This window comes from Protobothrops mucrosquamatus, unplaced genomic scaffold (assembly GCF_001527695.2).
Source record: "Protobothrops mucrosquamatus isolate PMUCROS unplaced genomic scaffold, P.Mucros_1.0 scaffold78, whole genome shotgun sequence".
NCBI classification, from domain to species: Eukaryota; Metazoa; Chordata; class Lepidosauria; order Squamata; family Viperidae; genus Protobothrops; species Protobothrops mucrosquamatus.
In genome coordinates, this window is record NW_015386455.1 from 2,674,844 (window position 1) to 2,686,625 (window position 11,782).

Sequence of the window (11,782 nt, forward strand, 5' to 3'; positions counted from 1 at the left end):
TTTCCCCTCCTTCCTCTCCACTGTCCCTTCTGCGTTGTTCTCAGTTCAACCAGCAGGTGTCTCTCTTGCTGTTGTTTCTAATGCTCAATCTGCAGCCTCAGGGCAAAATGTCTGCTTCCTTAGCTTCTTCCGTGCTTTCACTCCGTGCTTAAACAAAGACTTTGCCTCTCGAAGTTGAACTTCCCTTATAAAAAGGGAGAAGGGAGAGGAAGAAAGAAAGGGGGGGAAAAGAAAAAAAGAAAAAAGAAAGAGGAAGGAAGGTAAGAAGACTCCTCGTCAAATTGAAGTTCTCCAACAAGTGAGGTTGCAAATGCAGGCAGCCCTTTTATGCCTGAACTTTGTTTTTGCCGCCAGTAAAAGAGTGAGGAGGGAAGCTCCTCTCCTCTTATTCTTCTGGGCTCCTTGGATCGTCCTTTCCAGGAAACCTCCAGCAGGTTTTTTCACTGGATCACTCCTACTAAGACGCCAGGATTACTTTGACTGAATCTGTCACGTCTCTATCCCGCTAGATCACCGCTACAGTCGGTCAGCTGTCTGCTGTCATTTCTTCGCGGCCATTAAAGGCCGTTACCTTTCTCCGCTCGGCTTTCCAAGGCTTTCCCTGAGTCCGCTGATCTTGGCCGCCGCCAAAGATTGCTCCTCAGGACGCCTCCTGCTTTCGGATCGCACTCCAAGAAATCCGGGACCTCAAAGGGTCCGTCAAACGGTCGAAAGCGAGTGTGGATGCTCTGGAGAGTCGTCCAACACACCCGTTCTTCTTGACAGCTGGCCCCGCCCCCCCGACTTTCCTAGCTTTCTTGTCCCATTCGTCTTTCTTCCCCACTCCAATCGACCATCTTGGTTTATCGCGAGTGTCCGCCTCTTTGGACGAGCTGGCGGAGTCCAAGCCGCTGCTGCTCAGGCAAGCCTTCAGCAAGGCCCCCTCCAAGCGCTCGGTTTCTCTCTTCTCACCTCCATGATTAGACATCATTTTGCACACTCCCCATGGTAGGATTAGTCCTTCGGGTTGACCACTTTGCTGATCCTGCCTAATGTAAGGACTTGCCTTCGTTTCTCTACCAAGAAAGCGGAATTCTTAAAACTGGCATCATTTCAAAAGGAACTTTTAGTGGCAGGCACAGAAAGCAGGAAAGCTAGGCAGGATCTGAGGACTTCCCACCCAAATCAATAGGTTAAACCTGCAAAACAATAACCCCACCCCAACTGTCCATCCGGTCGGTTCAAACAGGCCAATCCACAGGTGACATTGAGCTGTGGGAAAGTAACCGATAAGGCGCCCCTCTCAAGGTTGTTAAATCTTCTCCAGTTCCTCCCTGCGCTCACATAAGGGAGATGGCCCCAAGGCATTCCTTTCACACCCCATAAAGAATACATCAAAGCAGATGAGGAAACAGTCTACCTGCACTACAAGCCCCTGGTATTCCCCCCTCCCCCCATAGGAGAATGGCAGAACCCAAATAACCTAAACCCAGAGAATATGCATGATTAATAATTGAGGGTTCTGACATTGCAGGAAATATATTACATTCTTAGGATGGGACTCCTAGAAGCAAATATTTCCTTTTATTTTGAATTCTTTATCAGGGACTCTATGATCCATATACATTGAGTGTCATGTGTGCAGAGTATGTTCAGAATCTTCTAAAGCTTACAGATTTCTTGGAAATATCTGATTCAATATAGGGGCACAGGGCAGAATAATTCTTCACCTACAGCTATTCCTATTCTTTTAGAATAAACTTCATCTATACCTTTTCCCATTGATAAGTCTGATGGTCAGAGTGAAAATCTACAGAATTTCTGATGCTTTAATCCTCTTTCCTTGTAGTGGCCTTTGCATCTTACAAGGATCATCTCTGCCTCCTGAAAGATCCCAATTTAGTTTCTATCCATCATGGGCAGATGGAACATTTGATTTTATCTTCCCTCAGATACAAGGAGCATTTAGTCTTATTTAGTTCTCAGAAAAATCTCCATGGTTAAATGGAGTATGCAGTAAACATTTCCATACTTGCACAAAATGGCATTTATTTAATTTCCACAACCCATAAAAAGAATTAAGTCTCTTTTTAGCATTTTCCAAACTCCCTCTGACTTTTCTGATCTGAAAAAAGGAAGAGAAGCCGAGAGATTCCTTGGTGATTGCTTGTAAACAATAAAACTAGCACGTTCATTACCAATTTTTGTAAGACAGTTTATAACTCAGGTTTGCAAATTGGGTATCATTTTTTTTCTTTTGATAGATGTTTAAGGGTTAAGAGTTTTTCTAACTGAAATATATATAATTATATAAATAAATAATTTGAACTTTTACAAAGATATATTGATAGGATGATTGAAGACAGTAATACTTTGTTTGATTCCATAATTTCATTTTGCTTCAGGTTGCTGATTTATTAGAACAACTTGAACAATTTAAAGAGAATTTAATGAAGAAAAATGAAGAAATCTTACAGCTGAAATCAAAATTAGAAGTGGGAAAAAATGCTAACATCAACAAACTAATCCAATTGAAAGAAGAAAATGCACATCTGAAAGTATGCCTGCAATTTAATTTTAAGGAAAAATCTTTTCTTTAGAGATTGTGTTCCCTATAACTACATATTATTACCTTAATTAAGGAGAAAGCATATAATGTGTTTGTGGAAGAATTTGCTACAGCAATGCCACAAAACATTAATTAAAACTAGGCCCTCAGATTAGTTTAGGTGCACACCCTTTATTTTAAGCAAGTAACAATAAGCATGAGTAAAATTGGAGAAACATTGCACTAGGAGAGGATGGTATGCAGATCCTAACTCTAATTCTAGTGTCTCTGTTCACAATTGAACTTCTTTAGCAGAACATTGAAGTCAGTTAGTCTTACAAATATGTTTATATTCATATGGTTTTCAGAAAGGAATGAAGAGCTGTTTTTTCCATTTACATTTGCTGAAATACTAACATTGGTGTTTTGATAGACTTCCCATCTAATTTCTAGGAAAAATTGAAGGAACACTATTCATTTCTTAAAAATAAGTTTTTGTTATAGACTGAAATTAGTGTAGTAATTTACCAGCTGGCTCCCTTTGAGTTAGATATTTATCACTAAGTGGTTTTGGTGGAAATAGACATAAAAATACAAATAGAGCAGTTTTGCTCTGACTGATGAAATTACTTGGATGAGCAACAAAATGTCTCAGATTAACAAAGATTGGACCAGTTGCCACAATTCAACTTTCGGACATCTTTGGCCTGGACAATTGAGTTCTCATTGACATACAAATAGAGCAAGGAACCTAAAATCATAAATATAAGTAAAATTTTGAGGCACTGAAGACTGTAAATTTTAATTGGATTATTTTTATACTTTATATGCTAGCTGATGTTTACATCGTATACAGCACACATTAAAATATATTTTGCTTTTTAAAGTGCAAGGCTTATAGGTGTCTTCTGCTTGGAAGTATAAGTTTCCCCCATTTAGAAGCTGTGTCTCAATCCTGTTTGCAGCTTGATGTCTGAGCTCAGATACTACTAATGCTAAGAATCTTGCAAACACAATCTGTTTCCTAGAAAATAGGAAAATGCAATAGCTTTGCACTTCTGAGCAGAATCATGTAACAGTGCAAACGTATTTTGTTAAACTTTACCCATCTGCAAGCCAAAAGCTGTTTTAATCAAGGCTATGCTATCTCATAATATTCATAATAGCAGAGGCAGTAGCAGTAATTTGTTCCAAATCTACCATAAGAGAGAAGTTGCTGATTTATTGTATATAAACTTAAAATAATATTAATTTTATATACTCCATAAAGCGGGACATATTTGGAGTGTCAGCATGCTGCTTTATTTTTGTCAAAAGTAAAGGAATAGATTGTGATAGAATGATCTGTCTAATGCAGAACTCTTTCTGTTAGGAAAACATAGAAAAATTGGCCATACAGTGTCAAAATCCAGGTGAAAATGAGCTGGTTATTCTGCAGTTTCTCAAATCCTTGCTTGAAGAAAAAAATCAAGAAACCGATCACCTAAATGAACAAATTGAGAGACTGGAACAAAAAATAGAGAATAGCAAGGAAAATGAGGTAACAAAATATCACTTTTTAAATTTACCTGCTAATAAATCTATTGATATATATTAAATTAGTGAAAACTTAGAGGTTCAAACAGATATAACAACAAAATTGCTACAAACTCAAGCATGTGAGAATATGAATTTAGAAGTTTTTACTGCTAAAGTATTAAGTTACTGTAAATACTAGATTTTATTTATTGACCTAAATGTGACAAATACAGGTAGTCCTCAATTTACAATCACAATTGAGCCCCAAATTTATATTACTAAGTGAGATATGTGTTAAGTGAACTTTGCTCTATTTTATCACCTTTCTTGCCACAATTTTTAACTAAATTACTGCAGTTGTTAATAACATGGTTGTTAAGTGAATCTGGCTTTCCCATTGACTTGCTTGTCAGAAAGCAATCACATGACCCCAGGACACTGCAATCATCATAAATAAGAGTTAGTTGCCAAGTGTTTGAATTTTGATTATGTGACCATGGTGATCCTGCACTGGTCATAAGTGTGAAAAATAGTCATGTCAGTATTTTTCAATGCTGTTGTAACTTTGAACAGTCACTAAATGAACCGTTGTAAGTCGAGACTACCTGTAATGGTTTGCTTGAGTCATCATTTCTTGTCAACCCACAATCACATTTTTATTTGAATTCTTAATTAGTTTCTACTTCCCAATATTAAAGTCATTAAAAAGAGCTCTCCACATAGATCACATAAAATATAAATATGTTTATAATATATGTTTAAAATACAAAAGATATATGTCAGAACTAATGCATAGTAATGTTTCAGGTTCTGGAAAAGCAAATGCTTGAAACTGAAGTCATGAAATCAACTATAGAAGAACTTCGTAGTGAGAAGGAGGATTTGTTAAGAAATAAAGCAGAAGAAATCGAAGAGCTTCATAAAGTAATTAAGAAGCTTCAGAAGGAGTCAGGAGCTCTTATACCTATCTGCCATGAAGCTGAAAATGGGCAAGGCAATCCAAATAATTTTTCTTTGGAAGAACAAAAAGAGAATCTTGATAATAAATTTAAGGAAGGGTCACAAAGTCTTTTAGAAAACAAAAAGGGTGATGACAAGTGTGCGTTGCTTAGGAGCAGTCAGAATGAACTTCAGAGAGAACTAGAAATGTCTTTGATGGATAAAGAAACTTTGCAGCAGTTGCTTAATGAAAAAGAATCTCAGTTTAAAATGGAATTTAAAATCCTAGAACAAAATCTTGAAAACGTTCAAGAATTTTGTAAGCAACAATGTTCTGAACTAACATCTTTACAGTTGTTATACAAAGAACTGCAAGAAGAACACATGCTTCTGAAGGTTTATGCAATGCAAAAGGAAGATGAAATGAAAGAGATGAATTCATGTAGTCAGGATCTTAAAGTTAACCTAAGAGAGAGAGAAATGAAACTGTTAGAAACAGAACTACAACTCCAAATAGTGTCAGAGCAGAAAATAGAAAAAGCAGCTAAAGTTCAGCATATGACCGAAAATATTGTGAAACTTGAAAATGAACTTAATATTATGACACAAACACTGCACAATAATGAGACCACTTATCAAAGAAAGATAAGTGAACTTCAAGTTACTGTTGCAGAACTGAAGTCTGAAATTGAGAAAAAAGTGGAAGAACTGGAATTACTAAGGTCTGAAAAAGATCTGTTTCACTCACAGCTGAAGATCCCCATGGAAAAAGACCAAGACAATTACCAGAAAAAAGTTACATGCCCTAAGACCCTTGATGTTGCCTTTTTTCCTTCTGAAGAAAAAGAGAAAGGGGGAGAAGAAAGAGATTTAAGTAATATGCTTTCAGCATCAGCTGAATTTTCTTTTCCACTGGTATGTATTAATGCCGAATTACTGCTAAATCTTAAAATAGGAGAATCAGAGGTTAAGAGAAACATGGTTAAGAGAAACTCAAATTATCAATCGTTTTTCAGTAAGCAGAATGTGCCCATTACCAGTAATACTAGCTTGTCAAGAGTTACAGTATATTGCTATGATGTTTCTCTACAGAATTACTCTCTAAATATATTATCGAAAGAATGGGTCAGTATATTTGCATAAAATGATATATATCATTATCTATTAGGAAAAATACCACAACTTTAGGAAATTTCAAACAAGTTCACTTTGAAGTATCACCAAATGCTAGATGACCAGGAAAAATAAACTTTTCTGAATTCATACTGAGAAATGTAGTTGTGCTTCATTTCTTTTATAGAAACAAGGTATTTGCACAAAGCTCCCTATTTTCTGTTTTATCTCAGCTAATGTTTGGAAGTATTCAATTTACAGCCATTTTCTAAAGATTTGTATTATTTTGCAGGAAGAAGATAGTGTGACTGATCTGCAGATCTCAAGCAGAAATCCAAATATTCACAATAAACAACCCCAAGACATCCCTTTCATTCAGAGAAAGCAAACAGATCCTAATGAAGTACAGCAAAATCTGAAACTTCTTTTTAAAAATATGTGGCAATCGAATCAGGATTCTCAAAACTCACAAATCTCTCAAACAGTACCTGATTGTTTTCAAAATATAATCATGAATAAAACTTTGTGGGATTCTCCTGAGAATATGAGAAAAGAGAATCAAAATTTAGAGTTTCAAGCAAGTTTTTCCCTAACACCCTTTTCAGAAGTTGAAGTTATGCATAGTATAGCTTTTGAAAGCCTATGCTCAGAGAACTCAGTCATCCAGGGAGACACCCCTAGAGTTTTAGAATGTCCAGTTTCTTACTCTAATGGCAACGAGGAAGCAGCAGCTGCCAATCTCCACTTCTTGTCTTCTGTGTTCTTAGAACCCACCTCTTCTATTAACAAGTGCAATGGTAAAGAAGAAGATGTATCAGTAAGTGACTAATTATTTCCACATTCACATTGTTTTGTTGCTGAGTCATGTATCTTCAGTTCCCATGGAGACTAAATGAGTTATGAATAGTAAGTACTCTGTCATAGTCCTTTTTGTATCATTTCACCATGAACTCTTGCCAGGAAAGCAAAGGTAATTCTGAGATAATACTGCCGTGGCCTTTTAATAATTAATTATATGTAAGTGACTCCTTGAAAGTAAATATAATTACTTTAGGAAATAATAAACACAATTGCAGCGATCTAATCTAATAAGAAAGCTATTATAACAGTTGAATGTAGGATTATTCTACCCACCCATTAATTGTTCCAAAAAAAGTGTTACTGATTATCTTGTGCATGCTTTGAAAGTGATTGGGAAGAAATGCTTCACTTTTTTCATAAGTGCAGCATCTCTACACATTAAATCAGACTTTCCCTTTTTTAGGCTTCTGTACAAGCCTAAAAGAATGCCAGTCTGCTTTTAAAAAATTAATTCAATGTGATTCTTAAAGCAACTGCACTTATTTCAGATTGACATGAAAACCTAAAAAAAGAGGGCTTTTATGATTCAAAAGATTCTATAATCACGTGAGATCCAAAATATTTCTGAATAATATTTGATTATATTGATTATGTTGAACCATGCAAGCTATAAAAGCAAATTTGTATAGATTAAGCTAAAAGTTTAACTATTCCAGTACCTTGTTTCCACGTGGAAAACTTTTAAAGGATTTCTAATGGAAGCCACATCATTAGTGCATTGGTTGTTGGATGAAAAAGGCGATCAAAATGAAAAATTAATAATGGGAACATCATTAGGGAGGGAGCCTTAAATCTTCTTATGTCCTGGGGTTCACAAGAACAGGCAAAGGCATCTAAGGAGTCATACTTTAGCAGGTGAATTCTCCTCAAGGCAAGGTGAAGTTATATATAGTAGATAAGACATGTAAAACACAAGGCCCACAGGCTGGATCCGGCCCAATATGTGGTTCTGTCCAGCTCAGGGATCTGCTCCAGAAAGAGCGAAGGGCCACACCTCGGACCGACCCAGTCCGACCGGGCTCTGATCTACAACCTGGTTGCGTCCATCAAAGCCAGAATGCGCTCGCCCTTAAATCCAAAGCAAGGTAGGAAATTGGCAAAAAGGCTTTTTATTCTCTCTCCAGAGAATAAATTTCCTACCTTGCTCTTCCTTTTCTTGGCTTGTCTCTCCAGAAAAGAGAAAATAAAACCATCTTCCCCCAGTCAATCTCCTCTTCCCCATTAAAAATCCCTCCCCAAGAACCCCGCCCCGTCGCCAGCCACCGCGGAGGTCGCCTGAGCTCCTGACCGCTCTGCTGAATCCACAGAGCTCTGGGAAAGCCTCCCAGCCAGCGCCATCCCCCCCCCAACTCTCCTCTCCACTACACTTCCTTCCTTCTCATCTCTTTCCTTCCTCCACGCTCAGGAAGGGGTTATGGGAGGGGGAGAGATCGGCAGCGCTGCCATGTTGCTGCCGGTCTTGCTATCCCACGTGGGGGGGTCTGTCCCGGTGAAAGGAAAGCCTCGTGGCTGCGAGACTGGTGGGAAGGGGGGCGGTGCTGATCTACAACCTGGTTGCGTCCATCAAAGCCAGAACGTACTCAGCCTTAAATCCACGGGGCAGCCCTGCCCTGCCCTGCCCCTGGTATGCACGCAAGTGGACGCCGGCCGTCTCCTGTGTGCACACCCGGGGGGCAGAACAGCAGGGCAGCTCCTTGCTGGTTCCAGTGGATCTTAGGCTGAGCACGTTCTGGCTTTGATGGACACAACCAGGTTGTAGATCAGTGCCACCACCCCCCCAGCATTTCCAGCCTCGCAGCCACGAGGCATCCCTTTCAATGGGACGGCCCCCGCCTGCCCACATGGTATAGGAATGGCCGGCAGCAGCATGTTAGTGCTGGCAATCTCTCCCCCTCCCATCACCCCTTCCTGAGCGTGGGGGAAGGAAAGAGATGAGAAGGCGAAGGAAGGAACGGAAGGAAGGAATGGAGCAACAGACGGTGGGAGGAACGGAGGGAAAAAAGGGAGAGGGAGGAAGGAACAAAGGGTGGGAGGGAGGAAGGGAAGAAAGGAGGGTGGGAGGGAGGAAGGAAGGAAGGAACGGAGGGAGGAAAGAGGGAAAAAGAAGGAAGGAACAGAGGGAGGAATGAACAGGGTGGAAGGAAGGAAAGAACAGAGGGAGGAAGGAATGGTGGGAGGGAGGAAGGAAGGAACAGAGGAGGGGAGAGTGGGAGGGACCATGTCCCACCCTCCTCCGCCGGAGACCCTCAGATCTGCCCCAGTCCTGCCCAGGTACCCCTGAAGCGAGTGATGTCGAGATGGCCATGCCCACCCAGTAGGCCATGCCCACCCCAGCCACACCCACCCAGTAGGCCACGCCCATCCCGGCCACACCTGCCCCCCCCGAGGGCAACCGCAATGCTGATGCGGCCCTCAGTGAAATTGAGTTTGACACCCCTTTAGTAGATGGAATCCAGTGAAAGATGTTTAGTCAAGAGGCCTAGCAGGCATGGTTGAATGAAGCACATAAAATCTACTAGATCGGTCAGTATAATTTATTTGGGATGCTTAAATCTTTTCTAATATAATAGAAGTTTGTAGCTTTAACAGAAAATTAAAACTGTGTGAAGCTTTATGTAAGGAATGAAGAACTGTGGTATAATCTGACCCATACCAAAGAATCTGATTTCCCTGAAAAGACAGCTGAGTTTTACAATTCAGATTTCTGTATGCTTGAAGAGCTGTAGCATCTGCCCGAGGTTCATCCTCTAAGAAGAAAATTCTTCTTAATCTTCTCTTATTTTCTAAAAGAAAAATATTGAATTTCTCAGCCTATCTCTGCAAATTTGGGTAGCCAGCACTTGAGACAATTATAAAAATAAAAAGTACATCTAATAACTCAAGGAAATTAAGAATAAACAAAATATCTTGAGAAAATAGAAACTAGTTTTCCTATCCCCTTGCTCATGTATAATTTCCTCTCAAGCTGCTCAATTCTAATGAGGAAGTGGAATTGAAAAAGGACCAGGCACTCTGTTCCTGTCATATCACATGATGATCTGCACTCAGATAGCCATGTGTTTTGTAATACAATATATTGTGGAAGGTCTTTTTATTTATGCTCCCTTTACACTGAGGGAAAATTATTATTAATTATTATTATTAATTATTTTTGCAAGAAGCATGTGTGTTTTGTGAAGCCTGCTAATGTATTTCAGGAATTATGATAGGAATTATGGTGGGAGTAGCAGTTCTGTGCACAATGAAGCTAGAGCTCTTACCTGAGGAGGGTTCTGAAGAGACCACTCACTTTTCTTATGTTCCAGGTCTTATTATTCAGTTGAATATTTTCCCCATCTAAATGGATTTTTTCCTAACAGGATTTTATTATTTTTTTTAGTAAAACTATATTCTTGCAGTGTTGAGTCTGCTGCTTCCAATACTCAGCATGGGATTGAAGTATTTATTGGTGTATTTAAAAAAGACCGCCCTCAGCAGAACGTCTCATGAAAACAAGAGTTTCTGTAGAAACCTAAGTTTTCCTCAAGTTGGGGTGCAAATATATCATTTAGTCACTGATAAGAGGATCTCCTACTTCAGGGTTCCTTTGGGTACAATATAATATGACTTGTATGTAAAATATGTAGAATATTGCTTCAGAATATTCAGCAGTGGGGACTCATTTAATTCTTGAGTGCTTTTGTGCTTTGAAAAGATTCAACCTTTGGTGAAGGGTTGTACATATCTTGAATGTAGAAATTCACACGTTTTCCTAGATTCAGTCCTGAACCTATATGCCCAATTTTTAGCAAGGATTAGCCGTGCGTTTGCACAGATAATGCAATGTTAAGCCTATAAATGCTTAAAACATTATAGTGTACTATGAAAAAATGTTCAGAAATTAATGTTTCATATTGTTTCAGTCATATGGTTATGTGCAACTTGTGACAATAGTTATAGCAGTTTCCCTAGTCACTGGTCAATTTCATTGTTCACAATGTAGATTATGACTGATTTAGAGCTGTACAATTTGGGACCAGGCTTTTTGAAAGATAGGAAGATAATTTGGGGAGAACGTGGGAAAGGAACTTCTGGGGAGTTATTTACAGAAATAGAAGTTCTCTGTTAAAAGAGTCCAGATGAATTTCATCTTTCCTAGTTTTTGCCAAGATATCCTAAGTCAAATGTTTTAGGGCTTTTAAATAAATGTAGTTGCTGAAGCAGCTTGTACCTGCTGGACACTTTTTATTAGCTATATTTGTAGTTGTGTTAATTTGGTTTTGATGTTAATTTGTATTTTTTTGTTTAAAACATTAGCCCATTTAGATTTATTTTTAGAACAAAAGTATGGAAACAGAGCATAAACATGACATATTAATTAAATAAATAAAAGCAAGTGTCAGAATCCAATTATATTTCATCTCTAGTTATCAACTATGGAAAACCCCATTTCTGCCTTCTCTCGATTCTGTCATACGATGAAGGGAAGGGGGTGAACAAAGGGGCTTTATGACCCTCACTTCCTTCAGTATACTTCAAAGGGACTGGATGTGGATATCACCAAATAACAATTGGGGCCATTACCTTTCATGTAATCCTTTCTGAAGTCTCTCCTCCCGGCAGTGAGGAAAAGGGGGTGGGAATGTAATGAGGAAAAGGGGGTGGGAATGTAATGCCTGGAACTGTCGCTGGAAGAAGGGGGTGATGGGGTGGGGCTACTGGGGGATCCCTTAAAACCTTGAATGGGAGAGCTTGGACCCCAAGTCCTGTCTAGAATGCCTGCAACCAGTTTTCTCTTAATAAAGATGCCTGTTGGAAGAAATATTCCAAGAGTTCTGTCTTCTT

General features: G+C 38.9%; 1 protein-coding gene across 4 annotated transcripts in view; it reads left to right on the top strand.

Annotated features, from left to right (window-relative positions):
* Positions 1-11,782, top strand: part of PCNT (pericentrin) — a 123,257-nt gene that overhangs the window by 71,884 nt on the left and 39,591 nt on the right. For all 4 annotated transcript variants that reach the window (XM_015812329.1, XM_015812333.1, XM_015812332.1 and 1 more), the window contains 4 exons: positions 2,385-2,537; positions 3,900-4,067; positions 4,853-5,899; positions 6,390-6,914. In XM_015812329.1, coding sequence (XP_015667815.1) covers positions 2,385-2,537; positions 3,900-4,067; positions 4,853-5,899; positions 6,390-6,914 — 1,893 coding nt within the window. The remainder of the gene's footprint in view (positions 1-2,384; positions 2,538-3,899; positions 4,068-4,852; positions 5,900-6,389; positions 6,915-11,782) is intronic.